Source organism: Panthera pardus, unplaced genomic scaffold (assembly GCF_024362965.1).
Source record: "Panthera pardus isolate Hobbes unplaced genomic scaffold, ASM2436296v1 HiC_scaffold_26, whole genome shotgun sequence".
Taxonomy (NCBI): Eukaryota; Metazoa; Chordata; class Mammalia; order Carnivora; family Felidae; genus Panthera; species Panthera pardus.
The window spans coordinates 4,846,100-4,866,290 of NW_026526832.1; the positions used below are offsets into that span (position 1 = coordinate 4,846,100).

The 20,191-nt window shown below is 40.8% G+C and overlaps 1 protein-coding gene across 1 annotated transcript in view; it reads right to left on the minus strand.

The window, feature by feature from the left end:
- Nucleotides 1-244: 244 nt before the first annotated feature.
- Nucleotides 245-20,191, minus strand: part of ACOXL (acyl-CoA oxidase like) — a 338,167-nt gene continuing 318,220 nt past the window's right edge. The window contains 1 exon segment of the mRNA XM_053890962.1: nucleotides 245-501. Within this exon segment, the coding sequence (XP_053746937.1) occupies nucleotides 301-501 (201 nt within the window). The 3' untranslated portion in view covers nucleotides 245-300.

The following is a 20,191-nucleotide window of genomic DNA, read 5'->3' on the forward strand; positions in this document are numbered from 1 at the left end:
GTGGGGCGTGTTCGCAGGGGAACCCACTGTCTAGGGGGATCAGGCGCCTAAGCTGGGAGAGGTTGCGGCTGGGCGCGGCCGGGTTACGTGATAAGGATCCGTGTTCCGGGGCTGCCGCCTGGCTTCCTTTCCCAACAGCCCATCGCGAACCGCGCCAGCCTCGGTGGGAACCTCGCTCTGCGACCGAAAATCCCCGAGGGCCCAGCGCGTGCCAGGCCGGCCTCGGCCCCAGCTCCAGGCGTCAGAGAAGCTAGTGTCGTGGCAACTGCGAGCGAGCCACCACCCTTCCCGCCACGCCCGCTATAACTTGGCTCCCAGCTTGGGCCGCTGAGAGCGCGCCCCTTCTCCGGCCTGGGGTTGTGGCGGTGCAGGGTAGAATGCCCAGGCCGCCTGCGCATTGGTGATTCCGGCGATTGGTGCATGGAGGGAGGTGTGTGGAATGTTAAAGGCGGAGATCACCCTTAGGGCATCATCCTTCACCGAATCGCACAAATCCAGTAACTGCAAAACATGACACAAAGTGACAGATCAGATGTTGGCTCACTTACAGCGCGGGGTGCCATTGGCTTTGCGCCCACTCCCAAGCACCTGCACAGGTAGCCACTGGGGAAACTAGTTTCCCTTGGGATTTCCCGGGACCCAGGAGGGTAGAGGCCGTTGGTCATGAATAACCGTCACAACACTTATCTTAGAAATTCCTAAGTCTGTGACAGCTGGTCCTGCAGAAGTCCACTTCTTCCATACAGGGTTGGGGGCGGGCTCCAAATTAGATGGGAATCTCAGGACCAAGGTCTGGGAATTTTATCAGCATTCCCCTTGCCTGCCCTGCCCTGCCCTCCCCTCTCCTCCAGTCCCCATCCTTTTCCTCCCCTCCACCTCTGGAGTGCCTGGGGTGCCCCCCTCTGGCGTGCTGACGCAATTGAACAGGAAGAGCATCAGACAGGTGAACCCATTGGAGACATGCCCCGGTTCTCTCCAGACTAGCACCTCCCCACCCCTGGCTGGCAGCAGGCCATAGTTCCCGAAATGCAGGCACAGTGGGACTGGGGGTACCGAGACCAAGCACTGGCATCTCTGTGCATCTTACACCTGGTTACTGCAGCAAATCAACCTGCAGTTAAGGCGAACACCGAGGAACCTGGCAGATGTCCATGTGTATTCTGATAACTATTGGAAAACACAAATATGACATCTCGGCAGGAGGGAGGCGGAAATGTAAGCTAGTGATTTTGGAGGAGCTGCATTGGGTGTATTTTAATTTCATTTTCCATAGTTTAGGTGCCAATGCATTTTTTTCTTTTTATTCCCAGGGCAAAAAAAAAAAAAAAAAAGCTACCAAAAATAATAGGTTGTTTTTCTAAAACTCAACAAGTACAAGGCGGAGGGTCTGCTTTCCTTTCCCATAACCAGCTGCACAATTTACCCCTCCATTTTTTAAGGTTTCAGCCAGCCATAAATTTCTTTCACTCACCAAATTACAGTTAGCCCCCAAGTTTTTATGGTTGTAAAAACAACACTTACACCAGCCCCACTGTAGCTGCCCTCACAGCAGTGGTCATTACTGAGCTACATTAATACTGTAAAGAGCACAGTTCCCTTACAGCAGTCCAAAATGCCATTTCCGATGTTCAGAGACAATGGGGGGGGGGCATCCCCAAAACAGGGGTTGGGGTAGGATAGGGGAAGATCATGAATTTTAATAGTCTAACAAGACATCTGCCTTTAAAATGTGCTCTATTACACCAGTAATTTCTAATGAAAACCTTCATTCTTTACACACTGTGGTTAAGCATCATAAAATCAGTAGTGAAAAGACTTTGATCATATTTGCAAGATGCACTATGATGAACTTTCACTGACCAAGATTTCAAAGTTTGTAATTAATACTCTTGACAAATCCCTGACTAATCTGTCAACTCTCAAGGTCTTTAACCACACAGCTCAAAACCGTGAGATGGTGTAGGAGTCCTTAAACCTTCTATGTATTGTAATGCCATTATTCAAGATAAGTTTCCTTTAGGTCTGCATTATGAAACTCAACCAATTTTTGTCACATATTCGACAATGGGGGAGATTCAATTATATGAATGAGTGTTATATGAAAGAGAGTATGGGTTTGGTCTGGCCAGTACCAGACACAGAATAAGCACCGAGAGATAGAAATTGCAGGAGGCAGATTTATTCAATTCCACAACTATTCCACAATTCCACAATCTATTCAATTTCCACAACTTCATTCTCTTAAAACATTTTTTAAGTGTTTATTTATGAGAAAGACAGAGTGAGCCCAAGTGGGGGAGGGGCAGAGAGAGGGAGACACAGAATCCGAAGCAGGCTTCAGGCTCTGAGCTGTCAGCACGGAGCCCGATGTGGGGCTCGAACTCACAAACCGCGAGATCATGACCTGAGCCGAAGTCGGACGCTTAACTGAGCCACCCAAGCACCCCTTCACAACTTGAAAAAGAAGAATAAAGTGATAAAAAAGGATCTAACGGCTGGAGAAGAGGAGGGTTTTCTTACTCACAAGTGTTCAGGGAGCAACCCCTTCAAATGACACTCTACAGATGAATGCTGTTATAGAAGGGGAAGACCATGTGTCAACTGCTAAGATTCTTTGTTCAACCTAAATTTCTGAGGCCGTCTAAAATATTCCTCCTTCTCCCTTTCTCCATTTGTTGCAGACCGCAACAGGCCCATTGGTCCAGATCCAAGGATCGGGCATCACTTCTTATATAACAAGTTTGACTCCGATTCCAGATACTCCCTTACCTCTGCCTGTGGGGATGATCATTATTATTATCGTCCTTTCCCTTACTAAGTACATACTGGAATCCTGTCCTGTGGTACGGATTGTGCTGGGCACTGGAGATTTAGTAATGGATACTGCAGACACAGGCCTTCTAGATCAAGGAGATGTTGAAGAATTTCAAAGACTTTTTACAAATAGGATCTCCTTAATAGAAAATAAACTTAAGGGGCGCCTGGGTGGCTCAGTCGGTTAAGCGTCCGACTTCGGCTCAGGTCATGATCTCATGGTCCGTGGGTTCGAGCCCCAAGTCGGGCTCTGTGCTGACAGCTCAGAGCCTGGAGCCTGTTTCGGATTCTGTGTCTCCTTCTCTCTGTGACCCTCCCCCGTTCATGCTCTGTCTCTCTCTGTCTCAAAAATAAATAAACGTTAAAAAAAAATTAAAAAAAAAATAAACTTAAGTAGCGAATATAGCATTTATTATTATATATACGGTATTTTTTTTTATTACGAGGGAGTCCCCTAGGACTAAGCAAAGGGCAGGCATACCTTAGAAATATAGGAGGTTCAATATGTTTTCACTCCTATGTGGATCCTGAGAAACTTAACAGAAGACCATGGGGGAGGGGAAGGAAAAAAAAAATTGGTTTGAGAGGGAGGGAGCCAAAACATAAGAGACTCCTAAAAACTGAGAACAAACTGAGGGTTTATTGGGGGGGGGGGGTGATGGGTATTGAGGAGGGCACCTGTTGGGATGAGCACAGGGTGTTGTATGGAAACCAACTTGACAATAAATTTCATATTAAAAAAAAAAAGAAATATAGCAGGTTCAGTTCCAGACCACTAATACAAAGCCAATATTGCAACAAAGCAAGTCAAAGGAATATTTTGGCTTCCCAGCGCATATAAAAATTATGTTTCACACTATAGCTTAGTCTGTTACGTGTGCAATAGCATTATGTCTCAAAAACAACATATGTATGTTGATTAAAATAGGTTTTGTTGCTAAACACGCTAACCATCATCTGAGCTTTCAGCTAGTTGTAGTCACTCATCACAGATCACCACAACAAATAAAATAATAATGAAAAAGTTTGAAATGTTGCAAGAATTACCAAAATGTGATAACAAGGACACAAGGTGAGAAAATGCTGGTGGGAAAATGGCGTCAACAGATCTGTTTAACATTGTGTTGGCACAAACTTTCAATTTGTAAAAAAATAAAATAAAATGCAATACCCACGAAACACAATAAAACAAGGTACATCTGTACTTTTAAAGTTTAGTTTTATTACCAAACATATGTCTCCGTAATATAAGCACAAAAATGGCGCATATGGTGGCCTCCCCCGCTCCCCATTATGCCAGTATATGAGCCAACTATTCTGGTCAAAGCACCCCAAGCCCACCCGTCCCTTTACAAAGAAAATTCATCAGCTTTTGAGAAGACACCAATGCATAGCTGTCCTTTAAAAATAAAAGAGCATGAACAAGTTACCAATTCTTATAGAAAAAAATTTAAAGAACGCATAGCATGGGCAGTATTTTTCTAAAAATAACAACATGAGATCCACTGGAACTATCCAGGGACGGGGATCTGAGAATATTTACCTTGAAGAAAGTGGAAGCGCTCAACACTCGAGGGGCAGTGGGTAGACAAGCTGATATGTGGATTTTCAGGGGGAAATTTATAACGAGTTTGCCTTCCCACCCGTACCTAGTTGCAGTAGTTTGTCTCTTTTCTTCCTCTTTGTCCCAGAATTTTCCTTATTCCAGGTGGGAGACCAGGATGGTCTAGAATGGGCAGTATCTAAGCTTTACAGCCTTCTAAACAAAATCCGGTTTTCCTTGTGTTGGTGTTAATTAGACAACAGATGCTCAAGGTATGAGCTGTCCAATGAGCTGTCCAGCTATTCCAAAGACTCTGTGCAGAAGGTTTTCCTGCCTCTTCCCATGCCCCCCACCTCTGTTACCAACACCAGGGGACCTCCCGCTGTTCTCTGTGTCAAATCCCTTACCTCAACTTGAAATGGCCCTCAGTTAGCCCCTTTCTTGTGGGCACTGGGATAGCGCCTTTTTCTCCATCCCTTGAATCTGGGCTGCCTTGTGACTTACCTCGACCAATAGAATGTGGAGAAGGTGACACTGTGTGACTTCCAGAGGTTAGGTCTCAAGACGCCTTGCAATGCATGCCCTTTCTCGCTTCCTGGGACCCTGAGACCACTTTGCTGTGCAGGTCTAGCCTGCTGGAGGATGCCCAAGACCATGTGGAGAAGAACCAAGTTCCCTGGGTCAGCAGCCGAGGCCCACTCTCAGATATGTGAGTGAGGCCATCCAGGACCTTCTAGTCCATTTGAACTCAGATGACGGCAACCACAGGAGTGATCCTACCTAAGGCTAGTCAGAGAACGACCCAGGTTGCCTACCCATGGAATTGCAAGAAATAAACAATTGCTTTGTTATACCATTAAGTTTTAGGGTGATATGTTATATGGCAATGGGTAACGAAAACAGGCATCTTCCTTTTAAGATTTTTTTAATGTTTATTTTTGCGAGAGAGAGAGAGAGAGAGAGAGAGAGAGAGAGAGAGAGAATCTGAAGCAGGATCCAGGCTCTAAGCTCAGAGCCTGATACGGGGCTTGAACCCATGAACATGAGATCATGACCTGAGCCAAAGTCGGACACAACAGATTGAGCCACCCAGGCACCCCAGGTATCTTCCTTTTAAAATTCAAATTGTGGGGCGCCTGGATGGCTCAGTCGGTTGAGCGTCCAACTTCGGCTCAGGTCATGATCTCGCAGTCCACAGGTTCGAGGCCCCGCGTCAGGCTCTGTGCTGACAGCTCGGAGCCTGGAGCCTGCTTGGAATTCTGTGTCTCCCTCTCTCTCTGCCCTTCCCCCCACTCATGCTCTGTCTCTCTCTCTCTCTCTCTCTCTCTCTTTCTGTCAACAATAAATAAACATTAAAAAAATTAAAAAAAATAAAAATAAGTAAAATTCAAATTGCCATCACGGGGGTGGGGAGGAGAGGGTAATCTTCAGTTATACTTCTACCCTCTTAATTATCTGAGGACAATGTCTTTCTTAACTGAAAGAGAATTTCAGGTCATAAAAGAGGAGTTTATAAAGCCAAATGACTATCCAGTTGGTGGGGTATCTGGGAGAGAATCTGAATAGCAGAGTGGAAGTCCCACCGCACACCAGCACCCACCCCATTTTCCTAACCCAGTATAGAAGGCAAATCACCACGACTTGGCTTATATAACCCATCTGCCATGCCTTTACCGTCTCTACAAGGGACTTGAGCTTCCAACAAAAATACTCCGTAACATCAAAGTGTCAGGGATTGGGGGGGTGGGCAAGGCAGAAAATCGTTGCAACTGGAGATTCCAAGTCTCCTAAACGTTTAGGTTCTCCTGCACCGTTAGAAGAGAGAAACGATAGGGCCTGGTCAGACCTAACCAGAGTCAGCTAGTATGATGGGATAGACTAGCACATCTCTATGACTTTAGTTCATGGGACTGCAATGTTTCCCTACTCCCAGAGATTTCTTAAACAAGGTGGCCAACAGGGGTTCATCTCCATGGCCAGGAGTCTGTCTACTATAAAGGGTAGATTAAGGGCTCCTGGGTGGCCGAGTTGGTTAAGCATCCAACTCTTGATTTCGGCTCAGGTCATGATCTCACGGTTTGTGGGTTGGAGCCCCGTATTGGGTTTCTTTCTCTCCCTCTCTCTGTCTCTGCCCCTCCCCTGCTTGCGCTCTTTCTCTCTCTCAAAATAAATAAATAAACATGACAAAAATTTTGAAGTGTAGGTTAGGGGTCTGACCTCAGAATTGGTTGGGAGGATAGAGTGAGGTAATTATGTGAAGCCCATACTGCAAAAGGCAGCAAAAGAGTTGTTGACGCTTTATCCCCCCCCCCCCAATACTATCATTAGGGCCTTTAAAGTCTCCCGAGAAACTCAGACCAGTAAGTTTCAATATGAATTTGTCTATTTACATGGAAGCTTGGGGTCTGAGTGTGACAGTATGTGGAAATCCAGCCCATGTATAGGGACCCATAATTTGCCACTTCTATCCAAATGGATGTCTCTTTTTATTCTAGGATGCGTAACGTGCTCCTTGTTTAAAACAGCTTTAAAAAGTATCCTTCTTGAGAAAGGTCATATATCAACACATAATGCCATTCATCAGCCGAGTGGGTGGGTTCCATTTGTGCTGTGATGGCAGCCTGGAAGTGACAAGCTAGGGAATAGGTACAACGATGCTACTTATTGTATGAATTGGGCCCCTTTTATATGTCTGAAAGCTTTTATAATGATTGTGTGTGTGTGTGTGTGTGTCCACATGTGTGTGAATGAAACAATAGCAAAATGTATTGCTGCATTTTAGTAACTACCACCTTCTCTAGAAGGTTGTTAAGAGTGTGAAATAAAATGAGTATCAGCGTCCATCCCTCAGGCACAGTGCTAAAATCTCTCAACAAGAGAAAGGTTGGCTTATTTTTGTTGTCTGTCTTTATCCTCCGTGGAAAAGTCATCCATAATCCTCTGCTCTGTTGTTACACTAAAAATCTGGTGTGAGAATCCTTTCCACTTTTGTTTTGTAGCCTCCTGATTCAAACCCTCACCACGTTCTTCAGATTCTTGCCTCACAAGATTACCTTTCTCGAGTGTTGTTTTGATCTGATCATTTTTCTTCTGAAAAGCCCAGAATCACTTCCACTTGCTACTCAGTTTAGTTTTAAAGTAAAATTCTTGATTGTGAACTTGAGTCCTTTAATAGAATTTGATTTATGGAGTTCCCACAACTAGTTTCCTCACCTACAACCCAAGCACAATCTGCCCCTTCTGCTTGGGCCAAGCAAATTTATCTTGCTTTCCACTTGACGCTCTTCATTACCTTTCACTGAATCACCACATTTCCCACTCCCCCTTACTTGGCCTACCATAACTTAATTAAGCCTCTTTCAAGCTTTCTGTTCTTGATTGCAGGTTGACTGCCTGAGTACGGCCATCGGGAAATAGTTGCTGTGTTAGCTGAAGGAACATGAACATGTCATTTAACTTTGCTCCAAGTAACATACCTCATAACTGGCACAACCAGGGTTTTAATCCAGAGCTTTCTTTCTGCTTCTACAGCCCCGTCTACCCATTCTGCCTCCGTCTTTACCCCCTGTCCCCCCCTGTTTCCATCTCTGGAGGGTAGAGGGTTGCCATGAGGAAATGCCTCTGCCCCTGTCCAAACGTGTGGCCCCTGATGTTCTTTCTAAGTCAAAATCGATATTCCATATGTGCTGAGAGTGGGGAATGTGGGTCTGGCCAGCCATGCTGGCTCAGATTCCCCAAGAGGGCTAGGGCAGTAATGGGCAGCCCAGGGGGCCTCTAGGATCTTGCCACTAGAGGGAGGTGCTGAGGGCCTTGGCTTCAGAGCCAGCTGCCATGATACAAAAGGGCCAGCCTGATGATCTGGATGCCCTTCCTGAGAAGGATAAGCCTCCAAGTCTCCAGAAACTATGTCCGGGCCAGTGGGGCTTAGACACAAGGGTATTCAAGGAAACAGGTTTTCTTCCCGTAAAGGGAGGGCCACTTGCTCTGCAGATTCTTCTTCAGGAAGCTGGATGAACTCTGCCGCATAGGTCTACAGGCCCTCTCTGCTCCTCTGATCCATACCATAAGTCACCAAACACAATTCAAATCCCTTCAGAAGAGAAACATGCTGATCGTCACAGAATGGTCAGTGAAAACTGTCACAATCCAGTAAAATTCAATCTGCAGCTATTACTACTTTTTGTGGAGACGTCCAAACTCACTGAATTCACACAGGCAGGCTGTGATCTTACTTCTCTCCCATCCATTCACCTTTCTTAAAGAATTGCCAGCCTCTGTAGGAAAAGGGTCACAGTGGTAGGTCTGTAACAGCTAATTTGCTATCTTAGCCCAAATGCCTGGCTAGTGGTAAATGTAAAGAAAAACATACCCGAAACACTCACATGGGGGCATAATAGCACACTACGTGCGATGATTCTAACTCTCTCAATTTACCCAACAACCACTGGAAAGGGGAGCTCAGCTCTTGTTTTTACTGGCCGCTCGCATCTCAAGCCTGCCAGAGCTTAGCATATTGGGCCTCCTGGTCCCAAGAACATGTACATTCCCATGGTTTTCTCTACAGCCAAGTTCCATTAGCAAGAAATGAAATTCTGTGGTTGTATTAAATAATCAGGACTCCGGCTTAGTATTTTCTCTGAATCAGTATAAATTATACTTTATTTGATTAGTTCTTCAGCTAATAAAAATATTTAGTTATAATCTGAAATGTTAGAATGGAGAAATTGCCTTCCTTAACAAATAAAAACAAAATACCTCATTTCACCTACCCCAAGAGTTCATTTTGAGGAGAGACAAATTAACCTTCAAAATGTTCTTCCTATCACAATGTTTTTCAACTGGAGAGTACACAATCCTGGTATTTTCTAAATATTACTGACAATGCCCATTTCAGTAAAGGAGTGGGACTTTTGAACCCTGATGCTGTGACCTCGAAGCCATGATTACCTTTCTTATCTTTAAAATATAAGGATTAAGCAAGTTTGGCACAAGGCGAGTATTTACAAATATTACTATTATCATGTGTTCTTTACTTAGCAAGAAAAAATATTTCTTTAACACTCTGGCATTTTCCATTATGAAGTCTGCTTAATCATCATTACCTAAAACAAGAATGCTGAGACAGAGACATCAACTTTAACCACTTAATAAGAACTTCTGACATTTATTCACGCTGCTACTGATTCATAAGAGGAAAAGTTTTAAAAGAAGAAAAGTGCATATAGCTTTCCCTTTAGAATACAGGAAACCATATAAAAGTATTGGCAATGGAATTAAAGTAACCACAATGCCGCTCTTGGTAGCATTTTCTACAAAGACATTTACGTGAAACTAGAAAGAATATTAAATTAGGTGGTTATAATAAAGCTTCACACCTATTAGCGTTACACCTTTTCAGACAAAAGAATACAGTAGTTTAATCAACTGATAGTTCAACCTTGTAAATACAGACCCAAAGAAATGTAAGCATACCCAAGAAGGAATAATTTTCAGTCCAAAATTTTTTTCAAGAAACAGAAGCCCCACAAACTGCCAGAACATAACAGTAAAACCCAAGATATTAGGGAGAAATTCTGTGGCAGTGGGTCCTGGAGCTTTGAATTTCATGGACCCAAACAATTTCAAAAGTAATGTTTTATATCAAAAAATTTAGTTTATTTTCTTAACATGAACATATGCATGATTGGTATATTTGAGAAAAATCCTTCCTCGTTTTTTTCTTTAACTAATATTTCATGAAAACTTCAAAAATAATCAGGACCTGAAGCAGTAATTTGAAAACACTGTGTCCTGATGCTTTGAAAGAAATTTGGGAGGACTTGTATTTCTAGTTAGAATGTAGAAAGATTCAAGAGAACTTTGATCCCATAGTTACAACCAGAAGTTGAACCCAATGGAGAATCGAAGATATCACAGACTATAGTCTAACATCCTCCTACCTCAACTGCTGACAGGACAAAAAAGGCAGTATGGGAGTGGGGGGTGTGTGGGAATTGGACTAGGGACAATGACCTTGGTCTAATTAAAGCAGCCCTTGCTCAACTTGACTCTTGGTGGGATCTTTATAAAACATATAGGTTGAAAAGAAAGAAGTAAGTCTTTTTATTTTTAGATGTCATGATTGAGTACTTAGAAAATCTCAGGGAATCTACAAATAAAATGCTTGAACTATTAGGTGAGTTAGTGAGCTTATGTATACAAGGCAATGTACAAGAATTAATTGTGTGTGTACTAAATATGAAAGATACATATAGAAAATTAAAATTTTAAATACATAATTTGCAATAGCTTTGAAAAATAAAAAAAAAACACTTTGTAATAAATTTAATGAAATCTGTTCAAGAACTCTATTACTGAAAATTCTAAAACATTGTTGGAAAGAATTAAATAAATGAAGAGACATACCATGTTCATGGACTGTTAAAACATCAATTCCCCCCAAACTGATATATAGGTTTAATGGAATCACAATCAAAATCCTAGCTGTCCCCTTCTTTATTCCATGAAATTCACAAGCTAATTCTAAAATATGTATGGAAATAGGCAGTTTTCAGAATAACAAAAACAATTTTGAAAAGGAATAAAAAATCTGAAGGCCTTACATTTTCTGGTATAAAATTTAATATAATAATAAAGACAGAATTAGCAAAATAGGAGATAAGTACAACAGTGGAATAGAATAGAGAGCCCAGAGACAAACCCACACTTCCATGATCAATTTTTTCTTAATAAGAAGCCAAAATATTTCCAAGGATAAAGGACAATCTTTTTTTTTTTTTAAGTTTATTTATTTTGAGAAAGAGAGAGAGAGAGCAAGAGCATGCACGCACGAGTGGGGGAAGGGCAGAGAGAGAGAGGGAGAGAGAGAATCCCGAGCAGGCTCCACACTGTCAGTGCAGAGCCTGACACGGGGCTCGAATCCATGAACTCTAAGATCATGACCTGAGCCAAAATCAAGAGTTGGACACTTAACTGACTGAACCACCCAGGTGCTAATAAAGGATAATCTTTTTAACAAATGTTGCTTGAACACTTGGATAACTGTATAAAAAATAATGAACTTCAACGCCTACCTCATACTATACTCAGAAATTTATTTGAGATAAGACATAGACCAAAATTTAAAAGCAAAAATCACATAGCTTCTAGAAGAAAGCATGAGAGAATATCTTTGCAAACTTGAGTTAGGCAAAGATTTCTTAGACAAGGCCCAAAGACACTGACAAAAAATTTTAAGTTGACAATTTTTTTTTCCATTGAACTTAAAACCTTCAGCTTCTTAAAAGATACTGTTAAGAAAATGAATAGGCTGCAGACTGGGATAATTCCAAATACTTGTATGTAGAATGTATAAGTCTTATAACTCAATATTTAAAACAACAATAACACACAGTTTAAAAATGGACAAAAGACTAAGACATAAGAAGAAACAATAAGCACCTTGAAAGGGTGCCCAACACCATTAAATACTAGGGAAATGAAAATTAATACACAATGAGATATTACTACGCATCCACTAAAATAGCTAAAATTTAAAAGACTGACAACACCAAATGTTGATGAGAATGTGGAAAAATGGAACCTTTATATGTTAGTAGTGGGGATGTAAAATGATATAATCACTTTTAAAAGAACTGTTTATGGTTCTTAAACAGTTCAATAAATGTCTACCATACCAACTATTCTAAGTATTTACCAAAAGACATGAAAACATGTCAAAAAAAACCTTGTATAAAAATGATCCTGACAATTTTATTCATAATAATACTGATCCATGATACCATAAATGTCAATCAACAGAAGAATAAACAATTTTTTAATTGTTTTCTAATGCAAGAAAAAAATGAAAAGTAAGTCTTAAAGTCTTCAGTTATTTTTTCTTTCCATAGTGAGTAAAAATAAGACATTGTACCTTAATACCCATGGAATGATGCAGCTGAGGTCAGTTGGAGGTAACAAGGCCAATTGCTCAAGATTGATATAGCAGGGGCCTAGAGAGATCATTTGGGAAAGAGAAGGAGTTGGGAGATATCTCTACAGTGAAATATCACTCAGAAAAAAAAAAATAAAAGGAAAAAATGAACTACTGAACATCTCATAAACATCAAGTTGAGCAAAAGGAGAGTCTATTTGCTTCCATTCCTATAAGGCTCTAGAGCAGCCAAACTGAAATGTAATGACAAAGTCAGAACCTTGGGGGCAAAAGGGAGGGATTGATGGAAACAGGCTGAGGGAAATCTCTTGGGTGATGGGGTGTACATTATACAATCTACAATTTTATTTGTCAAAACTCAATGAACTGTACCACTAATATTTGTATACTTCAGTATATGTAAAGTAGACCTCATTTCTTTTCAATGAAGAGAAAAGGAAAGGAAAAAATCAATATGGGGCAAACCAACATGTAATTGCCTACATATATATATATATATATATATATATATATATAGTCAAGTAAGGATATCAAAAAAATGGACCACTATCACTATTTTATTTAAATGGTAACATTCAGCACCTAAAAAGTAGGAAGAACATAATGACATTTTTAATGAAAAACTATTTTTCATTACAAAAAACTCAATATATTTTATTTTTCTCATTTTACCATAGATAGGTTAACTCCTTTCCTAGGAAAATTTCTTGCTTGGGCTTATAGGAATCAGGATTGTATGGTTCTCAGGCCAGCAAGGACTGGAAAGAATCCTCCAGATAAAGTAAGATATTGTCACTGGATGAAACAGTTGCAGGCAGACTCTTCAGCACGAGAACAGAGGGGCTGGGGATGGTTCAAGTGAAAAAGGACTAAAAAAATTGAAGATCCAGGGAGGCCATCAGTCTGAGTTCAAATGAAATCATGAAGCTCTCCAGAAAACATTCTATCAGATACCATTTTTTCTTCTCAAAAATCATAGTCAAAGCCCACTTTGACATACATATATAGTCCATATATAGTTTATATATATATATATATATATATATATATATATATATATATATAGCAGGGTTTTGTTCAGGTTTTGTCATATATATATTACAAACATAAGAAGACTCAAATGTGAGGAGAAGACAACAGTCTGTTGAGGGATATGGGGAGCTGAGGAATGACACAGTGGTGAATTCTCTGGGTTTCCTTTTTACCTCATATATCCCACACTCAGAGTTAAAGAAGATGTCAACCCAAGAACATTAATAGATGCAGATATAAACCCCAACAAAAGCATGTCCTCTCCAGTCAAAAGGGGCTGTCAAGCAAGGCAGAAAATTTTTAGGCAATAACCACCCTACTCCAGCCAAACACCATAGAAGACTATGGCTCTATCAACATGTCTTCTCAAGGCTGAGTGGGGAGCTTAGTCTTCCACCCTTGCCAGGCTGTAGTGAGGTGTCTGCCATCATGACAGTGGAGACCACATGGGGAGGCTAGGCTTCCACCTACACCTGGCAATAGAGATGCACTCCTTCCTCTTCCAGATGGAGTGCTGTAAAGGAGGCCTAGTGAAAGGAAGGATTTAACCATTGCATGGTGATAGCAAAGACACTGCCAGTGTTAATGGAGACAATGTGGGGAGCAGCAATGAAGCTCTCCTACCCTTCACCACCAGGAAGGTATCAGTGGAGGCCCAGTTGGCAACTGTAAGTTCTACCCTCACCCAACAGTAAAAAGGAGCTCCCCTTAGATATCAGCAGAGGTTGAATGGAGAATTGACTTCTGTCCCTATAGGGCAGTAGTAAGGTAGTATGCTCCTTTTCTCCCACTGGAACAATGGATCAAAAACAGAAGGCTTAAACAAAATCCCACTGTTTCATAATTTAATACCCCAAATGTCCAGGTTTCAATCAGAGGTCAAACTGAAGAAAAAGACAACCAATAGTTGCCAATACCGAGATGACAGAAATGCTAGAATTATCCAGCAAAGATTTTAAAGCAACCTTCATAAAAATGCTTCAACAATCAGATATGACCACACTTGAAACAAACAAACAAAAAATCTCAGCAAAGAAATAGGAAATACAAAAAAACAAATAGAAATGTGAGGACTGAAAAATATAACGACCTGTATAAAAACTCAGTGGATATCCTCAACAGCAAAATTTAGGAGATAGGGGAAAGAATCAGTAAACTGGAAAACAGAACAATACAAATTATGACTCCAAACAATGGAAAGAAAATAGACTGAAAAAAAATGAGCAGAGGCTTAGGGACCTGTGTGATTAAAAAAAAAATATCTAACTTAAGTGTCATCAGAGTTACAGAAGTAGAAGAAAGGGAGGTAGGACTAAAAAGCACTTAATGAAATGACCAAAAAAAATTCCCCATTTTTGCCAAAAGACAGAAACCAACAAATTCAAAAAGCTGAGCAAACCTGACCCAGGATAAACCCAAAGAAATCCACACATGGAACATCATAGTTAAACTTTTGAAAACTAAAGACCCACCCCCTCCAAAAAATCTTGAAGGTAGAGAGAAATAACACACTTTACTTATAAGGGAAAAAACAATTTGAATGACAATGGATTTTAATTATTAACCATGAAGCCAAAAATGCCTTCAGGTGCTGAAAGAAAAGAACCCTCATCCCAGAATCCTATATCTAGTGAAATACTGTCCTATTTTCAGATGACATGTTTGTCTATGTAGAAAATTCCAAGGAATTTGTAAGAACTCCTAGAATTAATAAGTAAGTTCAGAAAGATTATAGATTATAAGAATAATAAATAAAAATCAGCTGTATCTCCACATACTAGTGATGGGTGTGTAGACACTTAAAATAAAATATGCAATACAATTTACAACCTCTCAAAAAAACAAAAGAAATAAATAATTAGGTGTAAATCTAACAAAACATGTATAAGACTTGTATGTCAAAAACAACAATGTGCTGATAAAAGAAATGAAAGGAAATCTATATAAATGGAGAGACATACCATATTCATGGATTAGAACACTTAGCATCATAATTTTCATATGTTTATTTATTTTTGAGAGAGAGAGCGAGAGTAGGGGGAGGGGCAGAGAGAGAGAGGGAGAGAGAGAATTTCAAGCACACTTTGTGCTGTCAGCTCAGAGCCCAACGAGGGGCTCAAACTCATAAACTGTGAGATCGTGACCTGAGTAGAGATCAAGAGTTGGGCGCTTAACCGACTAAGCCACCTAGACACCCCAGATCCAGTATAGAATTGATGTCACTTTTCCAAAAACTGTTATACAGATTTAACATAATTCCTATCAAAATCCTACCAAGATTTTTCAAATAATGTAGATAAGATTATTCTAATATTTACATGGAAAGGGAAAGAAAGAAAATGCTAAAACAATTTTGAAAAAGAATAAAGTGAGAGGAAAAAATTCAGCAGATTTCAAGATTTATGTAACTACAGTAATCATGACTGACCATATGATATTGGCAGAGGCATAGACACATAGATCCATGGATCAAAACTGAGACTGCAAAAAAATAAAAAAAAAAAAACTGAGACTGCAGAAACAGGACTATACAAATATGTCCAACTGCTTAGATAAAGATGTTAAAGCAATTCAGTGGAGGAAAGATAGCCTTTCAACAAATTTTTCCTGGAGCAATTGGACATTCTTAGACCAACAAAATGAATCTCAACCCAAATCTCCTAACTTATACAAAAATTAACTCACAATGAATTGTGGACCGAAATGTAAACTGTAGAAGTAAAAAAGTTTAGAAAAAAACTGTAGGATAAAGTCTTCAGGACCTAGGGATATGTGAAAAATTATGAGACATACACCAAAAGTAGGATCCATAAAAGGAAAACTGATAAACTGGATTTCATCAAAATTAAGAACTTTTACTCTGGAAAAAAGACTATGTCAAGATAGAAGGACAAGCCAGAAGAAAATATTTACAAACTATCTGACAAAGGGCTAGTATCTAGAATATATAAAGAACTCTAAAAACTCAACAGTTAAAAAAAAAAAAAAAACAACTACCAAATCCAATTAGAACATGGGCAAAAGATGTCAGAGCAGACATTTCAACAAGGAGGATATACAAATGGCATATAAACACATGAAAAAACGTTCAACATCATTATCCATTAGGGAAACACAACTTAAATCCACAATAAATATTACTATATATCTATCAGAGTGGCTAAAATAGAAAATAGTGACACCATGAAAGGCTAATGAGGACATGAAGAAATGGAATCACTCCTACATTGCTGGTGGGAATGTTAAATGTTACAGCCACTCTGAAAAATAGTTCAGCAATTTCTTTTTAAAAAAAAATCATCATGTACCCACCATTTGACCCAGCAAACACATTCTTGGGCATTTACTCTAGAGAAATTAAAACCTATATTCATACCAAAACCTATGCACAAATGTTTATAATAGCTTTATTCCTAATAGTCAAAACTGGAAGAAAACCAGATGTCTTTCAATGAGTGAATGGTTTAACAAACTGTGCTACATCCACTCCATGGAGTACTCCTTTGTAATAAAAAGAAACAGACTACTGATAGATGCAACAACTTGGATGGATTTCTAGAAGATTATGCTGGGTGGAAAAAGTCAGCCCCGAAAGGTTGCATATTATGTGATCCCATTTGCACAACTTGGAATGACAAAATGATAGAGATGGAGGACAGATTTGTGTTTGCTAAGAATTATAGGGGAGGCAAGGGAAGGAAACAGGGTGTGCCTATAAAACAGACACAGGAGGAACCTCCGTGGTGACGAGAAAGCTCTGTATATTTACCATACCATGTCAAAATTGGGGTGTGATATTGTACTATGGTTCTGCAGCTGATGCCATTGGGGGAAACTAGGTAAAATAATATGAAATATCTCTGTATTGGTTCCTACAAGTGCATGTGGATCTATGATCTCTCAAAATAAAAAGTTTAATTACCCTCCCCATATCATGGTCAGCATAAATTTCAGATTGGGTTTCAACAAAAGGTTTTATATAGTGAAAACAGAAGATTCTTCTTTTCATTCTTTTTAGTTGGAGCATAACATGCATGCAGAGATAGAAATAACAAGTATACACCAGCTTGCTAAATTATTACAAAAGGAACATACTCATGTAACCATCACCCAGATTAAGAAATAGATCACCCGTATCCCAAAAGACCCTACAAAAAGTCACACACTTGATCTGGATATTCTTCTTACATTGTCTCAGCAATAGCCAATTTGGTTACAGAATTAAGGCCTGGTAGTTCTGTGATGGGGATGACCAGTGTCCAGGGAAGGACAGACCTGTGGGTTCTCACAAGTGAGTCCTGTCCATTGTGCTTTAAAATGGGACCACCCCTATTTTGTGTAGTTACTAAGTACCAGGTGCTTTGAGTCCCCCAGAAGACAGAAGGAGTAGAGAAGGCCACAGCCATATCTAGTCTCTAAAATCAAAGGAAAAAGGTAACAGCATCAGAAAAAGAAAAGCAGCTACAAACACGTTTTATTTTGTAAAAAAATATTCATTTCTAGCTAGAATATGAATTTCTAACAAAATGGATATAGTAGGGACCATTCCTGTTTTGAGTTCAGTAATTCACTTAAATTGTATTATTATGGAATCATAATAAAACCCACCTTGTCCTTAACTGTAACACGGTTTGCCTTGCCTGCTTACACAGAGCTGAATTCCATCTCCTAAAAGGTCTTTTTATTATAACACAGCTACTCTTAGGAACACATTTTGCCAGTGGGAAATTCTCGCTGTGCATCCTGGAGTAAGGGGGTGAACCCTGAGACTTTCATGGAGAAAGGATGGAGAAGGATGCCCTAGTTACCCAGCACTTCAAATATCACCCCAAGGAGCCCAGGATAATGCAGCTGCCAGAAGAACCCAGGGGCTGGAGATCAGCAGAACAAACTGCTCTCTCCTGTGGTTCTAACAAGTTGACCTTGAGAATAAGAGAAACAGAATGATGCTGGTTCATTCCCCAGATACACAAAACTGTAGTATGGGGCAAAGCATGAGGGTTGACCAGGTGGCTGCCACGTGGAAACCAGGATTGCAGGAGTGGTGACCTCACAGTCCTTGGTCAAACTGAAGAAATCAAATCCCACTTGTATTTTCTTAACCTCAGTTGAGTGGTGTCCATTTATAGGTTCAACAATGCATTTTATGCTGCTGAGGAGCAGGCTGGGCCCAGGGGTAAAGGGCAGGGGGAAGGGAAAAGAGAGAACCCACTTTCTTAGTATCTGTTGGTACTGATATTTTCCCTGGCTCTCTGTGTGAGGTCTCCAGCTCTGGAAAGAGAAGGTGGACCAGGATGCGTTCATATTCTAGTTGGTCCCTGCTGTCTCCTGCAGGTGAACCAAGGGGTTCTACAGAAGTGAAAGAAGGTTAAAACCAGTTCCGAGGATGCTTTCAAATCAATGGAGACTTTAAAATTTGACTCTGTTGCATTCTCTGTATGACCACTCCATTGTGCTATTATTTCATAACACCCAGTTTCTTCACCAAAGCCACCAAATAGGAGATGTCCCTTCCCACCCTGATGGGATGGGTGCCTGTGGTTACATTCCATACAAGCTTCTCCACTCAGCCTGTAGAACAGAGCCAAGCGTCACAACCTCATCACTTGCTTGTAGCCAAGTCAGATGGGCCTTGCTGGGTAAGTGGGACCAGGGTGAGGGAACCACAGATACCTTCTCAAATTCCTTACAAAAAAAAATCAAGAGTCTGTGGGTAGTAGACGAGGCCAAGGAACTGAGACACCCTACCTCCCTTTCCCTGTTCAAGCATGTTTTAATGTCCTATGCCCTAAAATCCCAGTTCGTGTTGTATTTGTTTCTGGTACCTGAGCATCTGTTCAGATGCCATGATGCAGGTGGTTTGGGAAAATGAAAATAGAAGAATAGGAAATCTGAGTGTCCATTGAAAAGAAGCCTTTAACAGAAGCAGCATGGAAAGCAGCCATACTGCATTTGTAGGAAGTGAAGGGCAGGTGTACCGTTTCTAAGCATCACAGGTACAAGTATAAGGTACATGTTCTTGAAGCTGAGATTTGAGAAGGGCTAACATCCCAACACCATCTTCCCAGCTTGGAACTCCTCCTTAAGTTTTCTTCCTGGTTTGTTTCTTCTACCCCAAGCCTTTTGGCCACAAGGCAATGGCTGAATTTATAGTCTTCACTTAGTTCAAAATAGCAAATAAGTGTGATCCATCTTCTAAATTTGAAGGATCCCAGTAGGGTCTTGGCTTTTGGGGTCTGGGGGTCTGCCACACTTCTGCACATTCTTACTCCAAGCCACATTTCCTAAGAATAAATCAATGTGTGTCATTGACATTAAGGTGGTACCTCTGCTCAGAAGTACTTGAATGACCGATCAGTCAATGGGCTTGAATGATTCCCCCCTGTGATGATTCAACCATTTGAATGACTAAACCGAAACTAAACTCCAAGCCTTAGTAGTTGTTGTAGACTCGAGCAGATACAGCCTAAGAGATCACTTGCCATCAACAGGCTCCCCTTGGCCTCCTTGCTACAACTGGGTCCCTGAGCAGCTCTCTCTTACACAGGGAGAGAAGGGATCGTCCCTTTCAGTGGAGCAGACCAAGGCTACCAGGGGCTGGGTCTGTTCCTGTGTGCCCTTGTTGCCAAGGGTGCAGAAGAGGACTTAGGCTTGTCCTTCTGGTCACTGTTCCAGTGCTAAATCTGGGCTTCACCCTAGAACACCCTAGCACATCAGTGGGCACACCAAAATGAAAACAGTCTTGAAGGCATGGGGGAATGACTTAGATGGGACAAGGTGCCAGCCATCTGTCGCCCCAGCAGAAACTGTGCACTTAGGAAGAAATTGACGGGTCATGGCTCAAACAGGACATCAAGGCAATGTTTGGG